The sequence below is a fragment of the Giraffa tippelskirchi genome, chromosome 8 (genome assembly GCF_054371585.1).
Source record: "Giraffa tippelskirchi isolate mGirTip1 chromosome 8, T2T-mGirTip1v1.2.pri, whole genome shotgun sequence".
Taxonomy (NCBI): Eukaryota; Metazoa; Chordata; class Mammalia; order Artiodactyla; family Giraffidae; genus Giraffa; species Giraffa tippelskirchi.
This window is the reverse complement of record NC_137282.1, coordinates 11565405-11584674: the sequence shown is the minus strand read 5'-3', so window position 1 is coordinate 11584674 and position 19270 is coordinate 11565405. Positions and strand designations below refer to the sequence as shown.

General features: G+C 41.6%; 1 protein-coding gene across 9 annotated transcripts in view; it reads right to left on the bottom strand.

The window, feature by feature from the left end:
* The window catches only part of NSD3 (nuclear receptor binding SET domain protein 3), a 99470-nt gene that overhangs the window by 56677 nt on the left and 23523 nt on the right, over window positions 1-19270 (bottom strand). For all 9 annotated transcript variants that reach the window (XR_014063418.1, XR_014063419.1, XR_014063420.1 and 6 more), the window contains exon 2: window positions 6778-7499. Coding sequence is in view for 5 of the 9 variants with exons in the window: in XM_081524071.1 (XP_081380197.1) it covers window positions 6778-7455 (678 nt within the window). In the remaining 4 variants the exon portion in view is untranslated. The remainder of the gene's footprint in view (window positions 1-6777; window positions 7500-19270) is intronic.

Below are 19270 nucleotides of genomic sequence, written 5' to 3'. Positions count from 1 at the left end.
GGGCTGCCATTGCTTTCTCCAACTTAGGTCTAATTTCACTTAAAAACTATGGCTAATTCTAGAAGTTACTTAAAATTCTCCATTCAGTTAATTCAAGACATTTAAGATACTGCTATAAAAACAAAGTTTTATTAAGTAAAAGAAACTGAAAATTTTTAGGGAATGATAAGCGAGACTCATCCGCCAATCCCCACTTGGCGGTCATTCATGGACAGTGCCCACAGAGTTCCTGGCCTGTTCTAGAAGCTAGTGAAACATACAGAGGTGATGCCTGACCTCAAAGAGCTCACAGGTGGGTAGGACGGACAGACAGACAGACATGAAGCGCAGTTAGTCACTCAATCATGTCTCACTCTTTCCAACCCCATGGACTGTAGCCAACCAGGCTCTTCTGTCCATGGGATTCTCCAGGCAAGAATACTGGAGTGGGTTGCCATTCCCTTCTCCAGGGGATCTTCCCGACCCAGGGACTGAACCCTCATCTTCTGTGTCTCCTGCGTTGCAGGCAGATTCTTTACCCGCTGAGCCATCTGGGAATTCAACACAAACATACTCTCATACAATGTATGAAGACAAGTAATGGTGTGTGGGCATGTAGCTATCAGGAAATGCCTCTCTGAGAAAGTATAATCTGAACCAAAAGAAGAGGAGTTGTAGTCCAGCAAAAAAAATGGGGGAAAAGAGCATCCCAGAGAATAGCAGCTTGTGTGAAGTCTCCAAGGTTAAACAAAGGTAGGAACTTCAAAAGAGCCCTTACAGCAGCCGCAACTGCCCCTAAGAGGAGAGAGGTTATAAGACGGGAGGGGAGGAGGCGACTTCACCAGGGCCTTCCTTGTAAGCCACGTTTAGGGGTTTTATCTCAAGTGCAGTGAAAGCCTCAGAGCATTAGGGGGAGAAGTAACACGTGCCAATTTCTGTTTTAAAATGATCGTGTTAGCTGTTGTGTGGAGAATATCTTGGAAAGGAGCGAGAGGGGAGGCGGAATGTTTAATCAGGAGGCTACTGAAAATACTGGAAGTAGCCCCCGTGGAAGAAGGCGGTGGCAGCTGTTCGCGGCACTGCGTGCCACACGCCTGTCTGATTGTCTGTGGCGGCGCTGTCACTGGCTAATCCGATAGGACTCGCTCACTGAGCAAGGAGAGAGAAACCTACGTTCAAGTGAGAATCCCCCCTCCCACCCCTGGTCACTGGTGTGACGAGGCAGTTTAAAAATACTGCCCACATTTGCATAGGCAGCTTCATTTCAGTCCAAAGATATAGAGTAAGCCTTCACCTCAGCTTCTCAATTCTCAAGCTACAGCAGGAGGACAGGGCCACCTGGGCACGCACATGTATAGCTGGGAAAGCAAGTCCTCTTCCTCCCCTGCCTTCAGTCTTGGGGATGTCAGAGAGTTTGCGAGGACCTTTAACTCTGAGACCAGACAGATAAGGAGTGACTCATCTCTGCCAAATGATGGAATCTTACTATTTTAAGAGCTGGTCTGAAGCTCATAAACATTTCTCCCTTTCTGGATTAAAGACAGGATTTCCTTCAAAACCTTTACATTATTCAAATGTCTTATCTCGTCCTGATTTTTCTGGTTGGTTCCAGGTTGTTCACCTTTCCTTCAAATGAAAGTGAAAGTTGCTCAGTCGTGTCCGACTCTTTGCGACCCCATGGTCTATATAGTCCATGGAATTCTCTGGGCCAGAGTACTGAAGTGGGTAGCCTTTCCCTGCTCCAGGGGATCTTCCCACCCCAGGGTCTCCTGCATTGCAGGTGGAACCTTTACCAACTGAGCTATCAGGGAAGCCTGCCTTGCCTTCAGGCTGGCTTGAAACAAAGTTAAAATCACTTTCAAAGAACTAAGTGTTTTTTTTTTAACAGTCATTTTAAAAGGAAAGAAATGGCAAGGGAGAAAAAGAAGCCTAAGAAGATTTATTCTAAGTTTTCAAACTATAAAAATAGAAGAAGAAAAAAAAAAGTCAAATAAAGGTGCTGCAATGATAGAATGTGAATATGCATTGCAAAATGTGCTAATATGTGAGCAAAATAGAAATATCTAGTAGGCATTTGGTGATCTAAGACTTGAGCTCAAAAGAAAGGTAAAAGGAGATAACATATTACTATAAACATCAATTAAGAAGGGGAGTTTTTAAGATGAAATGGTCAACGGCAGTCAAATGCTCAGGAGTCAAGAAAAATAAGGAGTCAGAAATTGCCAACAGATAAAATATTGCTGAGTATAAAATACACTTTCCTTTGACCGTTCAAAGGATAGATAGCTTAAAAGAGATTAAAACCAAACAGGGACTGCAGATACCTTTTTGGTACTAACAGTGCTGCTTTAGGAAGAGAAAGCATCAGAGAAAAAGATGACAGTGAGTGAACTCTTCATAGCTTTAGAGTCATCTTAATCTTAAATGAATGATTTTTATGGGTATACAATCTCTTTACATTTTTAGCTGATTTCACATAGAAAGACTTTTTTCCAGTAAAGAATCATAGGAAATTTCTTAATCTGATAGAAAAAAATATGCTAACAGCAGCTAAAATAAAATTCCATTGCCCTAAATATTCTTTTCAAAAAAACTGGGGGAATTCCCTGGTGGTGCAGTGATTAGGACTCGGGGCTTTCACTGCCAACACGCGGGTTCAATCCCCGGTCAGAGAACTAAGATCCCGCAAGCCACGCAGTTCCAGCCACACACACACACACAAAATCTAGTATTTTTATTAAAATCCAAGAAAGAGATTTATCAGGATGAATAATACACATCAAATCTGGCAGAGTTCCAAATTCTTAAGAGTTTTCAAACATTAGGTAAAATGGTATTCTCTACACGAACCAAAACCTTAAGTCATCATTTAAGGTGGAAAGAAAAATGTGAAGCTAGTCAACTGCTCATGCATTTTTTCTTTTACTTTCTGAATAACCTGTGAGTTCGTAATGCATATAAACAGTTTCTAAGAATTTTAAGACCTGACACTCTGAGGCTGGAGAACCAGATATAACCTTGAACTTAGTGCTAATGGGACCAAAGAAGCTGTCTGGCTTTTTATACATGAAAACGGCAAGCTCCGAGTTAATGGGCCTGGCCTTAGTGGATAAGCCCACCAAGGGCTGGTGGAAGAGCAGTGTTTAACAGAGCCTACGCTCACATGCCTGAGGCATTACACCTGCCAAGGAGGAAGAAGTGCAGAGACATTCCCACATGTTTCTAATTTGGGGGGAGAGAAAGCAGCTAAAGCAGCTTCACAAAATACACAGTTTCAGTAGTGATCGCCGGTCTCCTGCTGCGGAGATGTTTGGACACACATTTTCATTGTTGGGAAGATGTACTTAGGTTGTTCCACAGAACAGCCCCTCTTTAGAAAGCCAGATAGCTCAGAATTGGGAGGAAATACTCGTAGATGGAATACTAAGAAAAAAGGAAAGAAAACAGGAGTGAGTGAAATCTTGTTTTATTTTAGATGAGACTTTGTTTGCTTTGTCTGTCTCAAAAAAGAACCTATGAGTGAGCTTTTAAGGAAGAAATATACATCTGTACATCTAGATATAGTTATCAATAAACCCAGCTTGAGGACAGTCATTCCAGGCACCAGTTCTCACTGGGCTTCCCTCAGGCGTCCTGGGGAGGGGAGCTGTCCAGTGGTGTCTGCAGACACTTCCATGGGCTTCTCTTTCCCTTCTGAGCCCTCTATAATGCTGGACGCCAAGGGTGTGGACCTCTAGTGACAGCCAGGAGGCACAAGGATATCAAAGCTTAAAACAATTAAATCAACCGTCCTCAAGGAAGCAAAAGCAACATTGTTCAAGATAAGGAAACCCCTATAAAACCATACACAGTTACAAAAAACACAGGCTGATGTGTGCACATCCCTGTCTGCATGGCTTAGCAGACGCACAGCCCTAACAACAAGCGGGGTCCGGGGCACCGGCTTCAACGTTCTACGTTAGAGCGCAGCATCACTTTCATGGCACCTTCCCGTAAGCTTAGACCTGCCCCAAGTGTGCGATAAGAGTCTGATTAATCGAATTCAACTAACAAGAGCTCAGCTCTTCACTACATTTCTTTGAAAGAAAATGTGGGGGGCAGGAGGAGTAAAACAAGGGGGAAAAAAAACAACCCTGGATTTCCCCCCAAAGCTCAACTTTCAGGCAATGGTCTTGGTAACATTTAAGGCAATCAATGCCACTTACCACATCTATATCTTCAGTCAAACTGACATTCCTTTACCCCAAGATACTGTAAGACCCTAAATAAGGGAATATTAAATTATGCCCCTACATGATTAACTAAAAAAAATAAAATGAACTAAAACTCTTAAATCATATCTAATTATTATAATTCCTGGATATAACCGTTAACTGAAGGTTTAAGTGATATAAACGGCCAGGCAGGGCAGACAACCAACAAAGACAGAATTGGCTTTAAAGTCTCACTGAAAAGTGACTACTAGACATATCACTGCACTGAACTGTCTCCTAGATTCCAATAAAGCAAAGAGTGGATATGAAAAATGAACAGGCTATCTTCTCTTGCCTCTAACTGCTTCCAGCCCTATTTCTATTGTGAGATATATTTTAAACTATATGTTTTAATATTTTTATCAATGAGGCAAGAAGTCTAGCCTAATAAGTAAAACTGGATAGTCTCCTATTTGCCAGATTCTTTAGAGCAAAAGAAAGTCGGGCCAGCAGGTTTTATGCATTTTCGTGATCCCCAAGGGTCACTGGGGCTTCCCATGTCTTTTCACTGCAGGTCCATGAAAGAAATGCTACAGTGGATGTATTTGGAGGGGAAAAAGTTAACTTCTCTTCTTTCACTGATTCATTCACTTAATAAGCAGTGTAAGATACTACGTGAGCTAAGATCTGTGAGGGGAGAGGGAGTGCATTTAATAAATGACTTAGGAAATTTACAGGCATTTCAGAAACCACTTAGCTTCAGAGACTTCATTTTACAGCTACAGAACTAAGATGGCAGAGCTGCTGCTGCTGCTAAGTCGCTCCAGTCGTGTCCGACTCTGTGCGATCCCATAGACAGCAGCTCACCAGGCTCCGCCATCCCTGGGATTCTCCAGGCAAGAACACTGGAGTGGGTTGCCATTTCCTTCTCCAATGCAGGAAAGTGAGAAGTGAAAGTGAAGTCGCTCAGTCGTGTTGGACTCTTAGCGACCCCATGGACTGCAGCCTACCAGGCTCCTCCGTCCATGGGATTTTCCAGGCAAGAGTACTGGAGTGGGGTGCCATTGCCTTCTCCGGCAGAGCTGCTAGCGTCCACAATTTCTCTTTATCTCATTACTCAGTTTTATTTTCTTCATAGCACTTACCACTATCTGAACCTAGACATGTTTACATGTGCACGTGTGTGTGTGTGTGTGTGTATTTTCTGGCTCCTCTTACTAGAATGTCAGCACTCTGAAAGTAGGCATCTTTACTTTTCACTTGCTGGCCAACTTTCAATTCTTAGAAAAGTGTCTAGCACACATTAGGTACTCAGTGGATATTTGTTAAGTGAATAAGATAAACAATAGAAAATGAGAAAAACATATTGACTTATCACACTGAGACTTGTGAGAGCCTAGAACGAGTGTGACCTTTACTCCAGTGAAAGATCATGTTGAGCTGTATAAAGAAGTGGAACTCAGCTACCAAAGAAAAGATGAGTTGGTAAGATGTAAACATCTCTTTGAATAGAAGATAACAAATTAACCTGCATACCAGATAGAAAAGCATTCATTTCTTCCCAAATCTATGTCTGGGGACATCTTCAAGTCATATGGTATATTAGAAAATTAATGAAAAACTCTTCATTCAAGCTAGAATTGATTTGTTACATATCTCTTGTTATTAAGGAAATCAATACTGAAATCTCAGAGATGTTAAAAGAAAAAATCAGTAGCACGCATCTTAAGTTACCACCAAAGGATGACTTTTATAAAATGCTACCTGAAGTTTTAATGAGTATGTAAGAATACTAACTATGATTTTAATAAAGAGTTCCTTTGTTTACCTCAGGTTATTTTGCAGCAAACACACTAGTGATGAGTGTAAATCTAAGCTCTTCATCTAAACTCTCCTGGCAAATGTTGGTCCAGGCGCTTCCTTGGTGGCACAGTGGATAAGAATCTGCTTGCCAATGCAGGAGACACGGGTTCCATCCTTGGTTGGGGAAGATCCCATATGCTGTGGAACAGCTGAGCCCATGTGCCACAGCTACTGAAACCCGTACTCTAGAGCCAGTAGCCGCCAACTACAGAGCTGACGCCTCAGTGCCTTAGACCCTGTGCTCTGCAACAAGAGAAGCCACCGCAATAAGGAGCCCACCCACCGCAACGAAGAGTAGCCCCTGCTTGCCACGACTAGAGGAAGTCCATGGGCAGCCAGGAAGACCTGGTGCAACCAGACCAAACAAAAAGCTGAAGTTCTGGAACAATGGAAAACCAATTTCATTAACCATATTCTCACCGACTTTCCTCTTCATCTTCAGAAGCCAGTTTATTACAAGCAAGATTAAGTGAGACTGCTAAACAAAGACACATCGGAGGCCAAGATTTTTAGTGTCACATGTTTTTAAAATATTTCTTTACTCTGATGATGTTCATTCATTTACTCAACAAATATTTACTTACCACCTGTCATCATAACCCAAGCTCCTTGCCAGAGATCAGAAGAAAGAAGTTACCAGAAATATTTACATTTGAAGAGATAAAAACTGGAAAAAGATCTCTTGGACTTCCAGTAAATGTGAAAATCTTACAAAATTTTTCAAAAAGATGTTTCAACTTACACTTTGTTCTCCTGGCTCTACTTTGGGGACTTTGTGTGACCTGCGCTCCTCAGATCTGGATGGGTCGTGCTTGCTGCTCTTTTTCCTCTTCTCTTTTCTGCTTTCATGCTTTGCCTTTGTGTGCTCGCTTGCCTGGACTTCATTTAAAAGGTCCCCACAAAGGGAAGACTCGAACAATTCCCTGCCATTCTGGATAGTTTTGGTTATTTTTAGTTTAATTTCAGGTGAGCCAGTCTTCTTTGGAATCACAGTTTGTGGTACCGAAGGAGGAGGTGGTGGTGGCTGTGGAGGAGAAGGCTTTTCCAGAATTTCATGGGGTCGTGTGTTTGGAATTTCTGAATGGTAATAGTCAGTGGGGCTAAAGTTTCTAACTGCACCAAAGCCGTTGGCAGACCCGTTGGGATACTGGTTATACGGCTGGTATTTGGTCTGAGTTTCGTACATGCTGATGGACGGTGGGTAGCCATTCGTGAGTGGAGGGAGATCTTCTGTTGTGGGTGGGTACTGAAAGCCTTGCTGCAAGGTAGCTTCATATGGTGTCTGGCCACCATCTTCAACAATGTCACTGTTGTTATCAAAGGCATCCTCCTGGCGGATGTTGGCGGAGTCAATGAGTTGAGGTGGTTGCTGAATTGTGTTTCCCATGATCCCTTGCATGAAAGAGAAAGAGAAATCCATTGTTCTGCTCCAGCATCCTTAACTTTCCCTTTCTCTCATCGGGCCTAAAGTTTTAAAAGAGAGATCAAAAAGTGTTAGTTAATAACCTCAAAGGCTAGATGGCTAATCAATAGCAAAAGGATTAAAGTAAAATATTCTGAAGCCCATTTTCATATCCAGATCTGCACAGTTTTTAAAACAAGCAGCCAATGTGATTCTGACACAGAACAAACTTTTTATCATAAACGCTTATCTGCTTGAAACTCAATGACTGTCATAATAACTTGAGTAACAAAAATTTTGTCCTCTTCGCAAACATGCAAAATAGTTTTGACATTCCTTTGTTTCCCAAGTTAGAGATTATAAGTCTCAGTTAAAACTGGTAATTGCAAAATCAGCAGTGTCTTGATGCACACAAATTAAGTTCCATGGGAGTTTTCCTTGGATCATTAATGTTTTGTCCAGTGGTTCTGTTATTATAAAAATAATAAAATCTTATTGCAAATATTTTAAATACAAAATTTAAAAGGCTGAATAAGCCATGGGTAACCACTGTAAATACTTCAGTGGGTATTCTTCCAGATCTTTCTCTATATATTTACACACAAAATGTTTAAAATAGTTTAATCTGTGACTTGCTTATTCAACTTAAAATAAATCCTAGCTATCTTTCTACATCAGCCATGTACAGATCATTCTCATACATCCTTCACTCTCTAAGTGGCTGTGGTTGCACCGTAAACAACTGTGGAATCTACTATATTTAACCATGACAACCACTGAGTTGCTCACAGCTCTTGGATATTATAAACGGGTTTACAGAAAACTTTCTTGAAACTGTATCTTTATGCATATATGTATTTCTCTAGGACACATTTGAAATTCCGATGATACTGTAAAACTGTTCTATAGAATAGTTTATTATAGGCTGTACCATATCAATTTATACTCATACCAATAGCATGAGGGGACAGCTAGTTCCCATGCTCTCACCAGTATCTAGTTGTTTTTAATCAGTGATATAGATAGTAGAATCATCTTTACTTTTACAAAAGGCACATGTCAAGGTCTATATACTGATGACTCTGATTCAGTAAATCTGGGGTGAGGCCTAGGGCATGAATATTTTTTTTTCAATTCTCTCTATATATTTGTTATTTATTTTTAATTGAAGGATAACAGTTTTACAATATTGTGTTAGTTTCTGTCATACACCAACTTGATTCAGCCATAGGTACGCATATGTCCCCTACCCATCGAACCACCCCCCCACTTCACACCCCATCCCACCCCTCTAGGTTGTCACAGAGCCCCAGTTTGAGCTCCCTGAGTAACACAACAGATTCCCACTGGCTATCTATTTTACATATGGTAGTGGTGTACTTCCATGCTACTGTCTCCATTGTCTCACCCTCTCCTTGTCCCCCTACCCTCCCCATGCCCACAAGTCTGTTCTCTATGTCTGCATCTCCACTGCTGCCCTGCAAATAGGTTCATCAGTACCATCTTTCTAGATATTCCATATATAAAGCATGAGTATTTTAAGGCCACATTCCAGCTGATACTGATGCACACTGTTGGCCAGGTCACTGCTTTACTCTTACAGTTACTGAGCCTTCTCTAGAAGGTGTCTGGAATTGCCCACACTGTGTGACAATGTTATAATATGGATGAGCATCTGTTAGGAGATGTTCTGAGACCACTCTGCTCTGTCATAGGTTTGACAGGTCCACATCCTGAGACAGGGAATTAATGGACTGCCCAGATATAATTTTGAAAATCCTGTAAATATCTCTTCTAAAAAGTTCTAAGGCTGAGAGGATTTCACTAGTGTGTCAAGTCTGATGAGCTAACTGTAGATGGCAGAATGCAGAGAAGCGGATTCGGAGACTAGAGCCCAGTTCAATTCCGTGCTTTACTGGTAACGTCCACCATCGTGGTTCTAGTAGAAAAACGATAAAGCAAGTAAGTCAAAACAGTGAAGGAGGAAGGGAATAAAAGCTGACAATATTTTCCAAGGTGTATCAATTAAACAGCTGTTTATTTTGATGTTTGCAAGTGGAATGAATGTTAGCAGTTCTTAACTTGCAAACGAATGAATATGAGAGCTTACAGAAAATCAAACTGTCTTTACTGCTCTATAGTGGAGTGAGGTGGCAGGGAGGGGGCGGCCACAGGATGTGAGAGAGCACTCCCACTTCCTTAGCCTCTACTCTGGGTGAAGCACTTGTTACACATCTCACTTAATCCTCAAAACAACTCTTCAAGGTGGAGTGACTCCTGGCTCACAGATAAAGAAAGTGAGCTACAGAGGCGTTCTTAGGGGGCTTGCTTAAACCCCAACGCCAAGGAGGCTGAATTAGGATTTGCAGGTAGGCATCTCTGACTCTGAAGTCCAAGATTTTTGCCATTATGCCACTGCCACTTTCCTCAGGTGTTAAGTTCTAAGAGGATTTGTTTCTTTTATTCAGGTATTGGGTTGGCCCAAAAGTTCATTCGGGGTTTTCCATTACATTGTATGAAAAAACCCAGATGAACCTTTTGGTCAACTCTATTCTTTATTCCTTGGTCACTGCTAAAACAACAACTAACCATTCATAATAATCACCACTAACACTTAAAAGAGAGTTTAGTATGTGCCAGGAGCCACTCTAAGAGCTCTACAAACAGGACTCTATTTAATGCTCCCAATAGGCAGTCTGGTCTCAGAGTCTGTGTTCCTAATCAGCATATCATGCTGATAATGCTCATAAAGGTTAGAAATCATTTCTTTATATATATATATATATCTAGATTAAGAATTGAAACCTTACCCTAATCTGACCCTTGACAAAAATATGTAGCTCACAGACACAAGAAAGTACGTTCTAAATTCCGTAAACACACATGGGGCAAGTATACAGGTGGAATTCAACAGTTCTCCAAACTTCCAACCTGAAAGCAAGTTAAATACCAGCATTTGACATGATGCAATCTGTGTTTTTGGTTCTTGTAACTGTCATACACAAGATCAGCTTCCAGATAATGTCCCATAGTCTATAGTCTATAGAAGTTTTCAGGCACATGCACTGCAAGGATATCAAACCAGTCAATCCTAAAGGAACTCAACCCTGAACACTCATTGGAAGGACTGATACCGAAGCTGAAGTTCCAATACCGTGGCCACCTGATATGGAGAGCCAACTCATTAGAAAAGACCTTGATACTAGGAAAGATTGAAGGCAGGAGGAGAAGGGGATGATAGACGACGAGATTGTTGGATGGCATCACCAACTCAATGGATGTGAGTTTGAGCAAGCTCTGGGAGATGGCGGAGGACAGAGAAGCCTGGTGTGCTGCAGTCCATGGGGTCAAAGAGAGTCTGACATGACTGAGTGACTAAACAACAACAACAATTCAGATTTCTGATACTTCTGACTTAGTTCCAAACACAAACTTCTAAGAAGTCTGGCATTTTCCCCCCTTCTCTTTTCTTCTCTAGCCCTATAACCAAATATTTTATTTTAGTTTGAACTAAGAAAAGAAATAATATTATCATATTACAATTACAGTATAAAAGTTATCAGGCTTCCTAGGTGGCGCTAGTGGTAAAGAACCCACCTGCCAATGCAGGAGACATAAGAGACAAGGGTTCAGTGCTTGGGTTGAGAAGATCCCCTGGAGAAGAAAATGGCAACCCACCCAAGTATTTTTGCCTGGAAAATCCCATGGGTAGAGGAGCCTAGAGGTCTACAGTCCAAAGGATCACAAAGAGCTGGATACCACTAAAGCGACTTAGCACACACGCATGCCTAAGAGTTTGCAATTACACAGTAATTTCACATACTTTCTTATTTGATCGGCAAAATAATTCTGTAAAGCTGACAGGGCAGGTATTAGCTTCATTTTTCAGATAACTACATTCAATATTTGCCAAATTTCCCAAGACCACAAAGCTAATTAGCAAGTAAGCCTGAAAAAGAATCAGTCTCTTAGCTTTCTAATCCTGTGTTCTTTTCCACGAGATCTCATGCCAGAGACTATCCAAAGACCCAGAGACAACACAAAATTATCCTGAGAGTCATACGTTCAAAGCTGAGCAGACTGTCCTTTCCTAACTCAGCTTTGCTTCCAGACTATCTTGCACTGCTCGCTGCTCCCACTGTTTTTCCAGCTCTCAGGCCAGCAGCCTCAGGTTCATATGAGGGTGACTGATTCTTCCTTCTCAGTGAAGCCATAAAACTAAACATCAAGTCTAGTACCTATTCCTTTGAACTTTCATTTGTTCTTTTCCTTTTATAAAAAATAATTTTATTTATTTATTTTCGGCTGTGCTGGGACTTCACTACTACTCAGGCACTTTTTTCTAGCTGCAGAGTGGAGGCTACTCTCTAGCAGCTGCGTGAGCGCTTCTCATTGCAGTGGCTTCTGTTGTAGAGCAAGGGCTCTAGGGTGCGTGGACTTCAGTAGTCACTGCTCCTGGGGCATGTGCAATCGTCCCAGCCCAGGGATCAAATCTGTAGCTCCTGTATTGGCAGGCAGAGTCCCTACCACTGAGGCACCAGGGAAGTCCCTCTGATTTCTATATCCATGTCAGGCCAGGCCTCAGTCAGCACCTGATCCTGGAACTACAACAACTGATTTTCTAGGTATTTCTCACCTCTAGTTTTTTCTTGCACAGCAGCCAGGGGATGCTTCTAAAGCCAACCTGCATTGAGTCTGTTCCCATATTGACACTCTGAACTTCACATCACACCAAGTCTCTTCCATGCCTTTCAAGATTTTCCATGATCTGATTTTTTTCTTACCAACCCAAACTGCAAGGGCATGAATGACCTTTTCTGAGCCTCCACTGAGCCAGAAATCTATAAATTGTGGCCTAATATACTTTATTTAATCCTATGAAGCAAAGTATTATCCCCATCTTACACATGAGAAGAGATGGGGCTCAGAAAGATCATGTGATTTGCCCTTAGTCACACGGCCAACAGAAGTTGAATAAAATGGTGAAATTTGTAGCTTTTAACTCCAGTACAATACCAAGTAATGTCAGGTGGTGCAGGGTAAAGAACCTGCCTGCCAGTTCAGGAGACGTAGGAGACACGGGTTCCATCCCTGGGTCAGGAAAATCCCCTGGAGGAGGAAAGGGCAACCCACTCCAGTATCCTTGCCTGGGAAATCCCATGAACAGAGGAGCTTGGAGGGCTACAGCCCATGGGTCGCAAAGAGTTGGACAGGACTGAGTGACCCAGCACAGGATGCTCAACATGGCAGCTGCCATGGGTAATCTTTGAACTACCCAAACTTCCCACTTTAACCCAGTATGCTCCAGACACACAACCTAAGTGCCTATTGGACAGCTTCACTCATATCTCACAAGAGCCTTAAAATGTCTAATAGTGAACTCTCAGTTTCCATTTTACTTAAACGTGTCCTTCCCCCAGTCCTTCCCCTGAGAAGAAAATGAAACCTCCACCTACCAGCTGCCAAAGCCAGAAGCCTGGGAATCATGACACACCCCTTTCCCTCACTCCTACTCTCGTCCAGTCCAGTCGATCCGTAAACTCCCAGAGCGTTACTCCCTAGGCATCTGACTCACGCTGGTCTATCTCACTCCACCTCTGGTTCCTCACTCGGGCCCCTGCTCCTCACCGAGGCTCTTGCACAACTGTCTCCCCGATCTCCACACAACCCACGTCCCCAGAGAATGGCCTGTCCCCTTTAAAAAAATGAATCCAATCGTGTGACCACCCCTCAAAATACAGCAGGAAAGACAAACAACAGGGAGGACTCTCACAAATGTCATTTTGTTGTTTTTTAAATTAGTTTATCTATTTTTTAACTTTACAATATTGTATTTGTTTTGCCATACATTGACATGAATCCACCATGGGTGTACATGATTTCCCCTTCCAGAAGCCCCCTCCCCATCCCATCCCTCTGGGTCATCCCGGTGCACCAGCCCCAAGCACCCTGTATCATGCATCGAACACAAATGTCATTTTGGATGAAAGTGGTCAGACACGGCAATTCCACTTACACAGTACACAGTGTGATTTCATTTACACAGGGGTCAGAAACAGGATGAAGTTAGGCCTAAATCTATGGGGATGACTGTCAGAATAGTAGGTACTTTCTTGAAAATGGTGCTGTAGACACTGGAAGGGGGCCACGGGGAGGTTTCTGAGCCGCTGGTTATGTTTGATTTATTCATCTAGATAGTAATGACATGATTTACTGAAATTAGCAAAAATAAGCAACAAAACCTTCAATGCCTTCCCAGTAGCACTCAAGTAAAATCCAGGCTCAGTATCATGCCTGCGTGCTCAGGCCTCAGTTTGTAAACTACCCAAGTCATCTACCAACACTCGCCACAGAAACACTGCACTCTGGCCACAGGGGCTTCTTATCAGTTTCTCAAATGTGCCCACTTCATTTCTGTGATTGGAATTTTCACCTGTGTTGTTCCAACTACCTGAACACTTATTATCTCTCAGAGAAGACTTCTGCGGTCCTTAGCACCCTCTCCTCACTGAGTCTGTCTTGTGTCCTTTATAAAAGCACTTACAATAACATGCCTTATACAAATATGCATTTGCCTTTTTATGGTCTCTCACCCTCATTCCACTGCATGCTCTATAAGCATAGGGACTATGGATGTCTTAGTCAAGGCTAGACATTCAATACTGTTCAATTAATAAATGAATGAAAGCATCCCTTACCTCAAAGGGCTTAAAACTAGTATACCTCCACTGACCTGCAGGATTTCTGGGGATATTCGCCTATAATGTAACTCTACTCACCCACGAATCCCTGGTTTGGTAAGAAATGAGTTACGCTCATTGTAAAAAAAACAAACAAAACATTGACACCCATAGCTGCCTGGGCAACTGATCTTCCACAAAGGTGTCAAGTAATTTGAGGAAAAGGACTTCCTTGGTGGCTCAGTGGTAAAGAATCTGCCTGCCAATGCAGGAGACATGGGTTCAATCCCCGGGTCAGGAAGATCCCCTGGAGAAGGAAATGGCAACCCACTTCAGTTTTCTTGCCTGCAGATTCCCATGGACAGAGGAGCCTGGTGGGCTACAGTCCATGGGGTTGCAAGGGAGTCGGACACAATATAGTAACTAAACAAATTCAAGGAGAAAGGATGGTATTTTCAACAGACAGGGCTGGAAAGAAAAATGACTGTACTTTACATTATACAAAAAAATAATTAAAGTTAGTTCATAAACCTGGTACTGAAGTTAAATCATAAAACTTCTAGAATAAAAACATGGGAGAAAATACACCATTGTGTTAGGTGAAGATTTCTTCAACAGTACACAAGTATCATGAACTACGAAAGAAGATGGGTAAAATGGACTTCACAATTAAACTCTCCCTCTTCAAAAGACACAGTTAAAGGGGGAAAAAAGTGAATTACAGGCAGAGAGAAAGGCATTTGCAAAATACATATCTCATAAAGAATATCCTTATAGTCTTACATTCTAGGAGTTGGGGAAAGACTCACTAAGGGTTTTTGAGCAAAAATGGGACAGTGAAATGACAGTTTCAATATTCATTATGCCACAGGTTGCTTACTAATTGCAAACAGAACTGCGCACAGGACAGAGTACTTCACACGAGGGAGTAGGTATGGTTTTACCAGAGGCGGGCCAGCTGGCCTCCTGGGCCTCGTGGGGTGATTCATGCACACATCATCATCCCCAAAGTCCTCTTCCCAGTGCTTATACCAAACCTCAAAATGAGGAAGCAATCAGACGAATCCAAAGTGTGGGACCTTCTCTCAGAAAACTGGCCTCGGTTCTTCAAAAAGTGAATGTTACAAATAAAAGGTGGAAAGACTGCTCTTTATTTTAAAAGACCAGCGCAATGCATGAACTTTGATTAAATTCTAGATGTAAACACAAGCACACACAGAGAGGTAAAAACAATGTTTTGGAGAAAATGAGAATTTAAAATGTGAACTCGGGGCTTCCCTCATGACCAAGACTCCACTCTCCCGATGCAGGGGCCCGGGTCCCGTCCGTGGGCAGAGAGCTAAATCCCACACGCTGCAACTAGCACCCAGCATGGCCAAAGAAATACATATAATAATATTTCAAAAATAAATAAAATGTGAACTAGCTATTAAACAATGGTGCTATTAATTTTCAAGGGTATGATAACACTACTTCGTTAATGTAAGAGAATGTCCTTATTCCTAGAAGAGCAATGCTTAAATTTTAAAGTGTCCTGGGATCCACAACTTTCAAATGGTTTAACATTTAAGCAGTACATATATCTAGAGTAAAACAAAGAAGGCAAAAAATGTTAACAACTAACCTATAGTTGTTAAAAACAACAACTATAGGTGTTGACTATAATAGTCTTTAAATTTTCCTAAAGATTTGAAAAATTTTAAAGTGAAACGTTGGGGAAAAAATAAAAACAAATTATTTAGCTAAGGGGCTGGAAGAAACATTAAAAAGAAAAAGCAACTGCTTCTTAAGGCAGAACAGCATGCATTCAATCCTGACAGCGTATTCTGACCAACTCAGCCAAATGGCTCACTGTATCATATTTTCTAGGAAGTCTAAGCATGAATAGAGCCACACTTTCTCACACTGCACCTCCAAGTAACACAATAATGCAATCAAGAAAGCCATTTTGATAATTAAAAAAAGATATTTTATAAAATTCTTTACATAGTGATTTTTATACATACTGGAGGCTGGTGGCCAGCCTTCAAACAGCAGACACACTAACTGATACACAGAATTAGGAGGCAGAGATGCGGGTTGGATCCCTGGGTTGGGAAGATCCCCTGGAGGAGGGCATGGCAACCCACTCCAGTATTCTTGCCTGGAAAATCCCATGGACAGAGGAGCCTGGTGGGCTGTGGTCCATGGGTTTGCACAGAGTTGGACACAACTTGATGACTAAACAACAACAACAACAGTGTTGCTATAGGAATTAAGAGAATCCATGAGCAATACTTTGGACAATGCCCAGAGCTAGAGCTGTTACCATAATATTATCATTCAGCACAATGCTGGGCACACAGAACTTGTGAAAAACCTGATCTTTGACCCAAAGGCATTTACAGTTCCTTTAGTATACAAGACAAGATAGGATATCACGGTCAAGACTCATAAAATAGTAAACAACATTAAACAGAAGGTGATTAAGAATTACATTGTGTGTCATCACAATTACAACAGACATTTGAGAACAATGCTCACCTAGGCAAGGAGGTCTTTAGTCCACGAAAGACAGGCAGGATTGGAGGTTAGGTGTTTTTCACCCACACATTTTAAAATTACTCCATAGGAGTCACCAAAAACTCTCTCACCTTTGTCATTAACAAATCCCTGATAAAGATGTACATTTTAAATTTTTTTGTATTACTAAAGTAATAGTAATAATGACTAGCATTTGAGGATTTAACTACACATCAATACTATCTTAAATACTTCACATTTGTGTCATTATTTCACTCCCCAAAACACGTCTTTGAGGGAATACTATTACTACCCTCTTTTCACAAGTGAAAATGAATGCCAGTGTGATTAAGTGACTTCCTCAGCCAGACATCCTATAAATGGAGAATCCACACACAGGCCCTCTGCCCCACAGCCAGACTGGCTCTTGACAAGTAAACTCATTGCCCACAGTCCCTAAGTATGTCAAGTAAACAGCAACACAAACATTCACTTTACATTGCACACTTTCTGAGCGTTAGCTCCGCTGCCCAGAGCTAACAATTTGGTGGGAGATGTAATGGACTAATGTTCGGCCCATTGTAATATGTAGTTCCAAGTAAATGAAACCACCACAGGCTAACAATTTAGGACAAATGCTTCCTCTGACCAATGTTTTCACACTGGTTTTTAAGATGAAAGAAATCAGTGAGTGGAAAAAAAAAAGATGAAAAGAAATCAATGTATGGATACTTTTCCCTTATTTTTGTTGAAGCTGTTCACAAACTTTTTTTTATAATTTTATTTATTTGTTTATGGCTGTTCTGGGTCTTTGTTGCTGCATGGTCTTTTCTCTAGTTGTGCTGCACAAACTCTAGGTGCGTGGGCTTCAGTAGTTGTGGCATGGGGGCTAAATAATTGTGGCTCCCAGGCTCTAGAGCACAAGCTTGATAGTTGTGGCACATGGGCTTAGTTGCTCCAAGACACGTGGGATCTTCCAGGACCAGGGATCAAACCCGTGGCAGGAGGATTCTTTACCACTGAGCCATCAGGGAAGCTCCATAGACATTTTTAAAGGAAAACAGTCCAAAATTATCAACTAAAGCTTTAGGCCATTCATTCTCCAGCTTATTCAGCAGAGGAGTTACAACAGAAAAGTTTACTTAAGTCCATCTCAGATACAAAGTCTAAAAAAAAAAAAAAGCATATGATGTTTCAGATGAACAGTTGAGCTACTCAAGTGTTCATGACATGTTAAATGTAAAGTCTAAGTCGCTATAACAAATTCTTATCTTAATGTGAACAATTTCCTTTTGTAGACTGTACATATTGCTGGATTCTACTTTACAGAATTACACACCGTGCTGTATGTACTTATTTTCCTATGTTTAACATCAGTTTCTTCTCTACAAAAAAAAAACACTTCATATTTCATTATAGGTTAAAATTCCTAACACTGACATCATTATTCACAGGCTTTTTGGAATCAGAAGTAGCTCTAAAGGTGTCATATAAATAACCCATTTTTGTCTTCAGACCCAATTACCCCTTCAATACATTCCTAGGTTACTTAATTTGTAAATTGAACCATATCACTTTACTGTTTAAAAGCCGCCAATGATTCCCAGCAAATGCCATAGTTTGGCCAACAGAGCACACAGGCCCTCCAAGCAAGGTCCCCACCCCATCTCCAGCCTCAAGTCACCCCTGTACACCGGTAATGTCAGGCTACTCAGAATCACTGTACACGCTGGGATTTCACACCACTGTGCCTTTACTAATACTGTCTCCTGTGCCTTGCCGCGCTGACTCACTTCAGTCGTGTTCCACTCTGTTTGACCCCATGGACTGTAGCCCACGTGGCTCCTCTGTCCATGGGATTCTCCAGGCAAGAATACTGGAGTGGGCTGCCATGCCCCTCTCCAGGGGATCTTCCTGACCCAGGGAATGAACAGACTTCTCTTACACCTAACCTGCATCAGCAGGTGGATTCTTTACCACGAGCGCCACTCAGGAAGCACAATATGCTCTTTTACTTTACTTTTTTTTTTTTTTTTGCTTGACTTATTTAACCATCTTTTGAACTCAGAAAGTCATTTCCTAGAAGTACTCACTTAAGTTCCATGCTAGTCTGAGTAACTTTACTCTGTTTCCTAAGATATATAATACCTCTTAGAATTCATCATAAAACTGTCTGTGTGATTTTCTTAAGAGCAGGAACTAATTTTATTCATCTATATGCTCCTAGAACCCAAATCGAAGGCTAGAGGAGGGGCTTCAGCGAGTCTTTGAAACTAAACTGTATGAACTTAAGGGAGCTATTACATATAAATGAACTGCTTCAAAGAGTAGTTGAGGATCTTTCTATGAAGAATGCAAGATAATATAAAGGCAACTGTGGTCTCCTCAGGAATATCCTCGGCAAAATCTGACTGAGGACCACTCCCCAAGCCACTCCTGAGATTCTCCTTAGTTCTGGACTATGCTTCCTGCGAGGCTTAAAGCCCCAAGAGACTGACATGAAGTCAAATGCATTTCCAAGGAGAGTCTACTAACCCAACGACAGACCGAAAGCTATCAAAAACTCCTTTATAAGCAGATCTATTTAAAACCCCAGTGTTAACCAATTTTCACTTTCTGCCTATAATGATGTATGTGTAGGAGAATCAGCT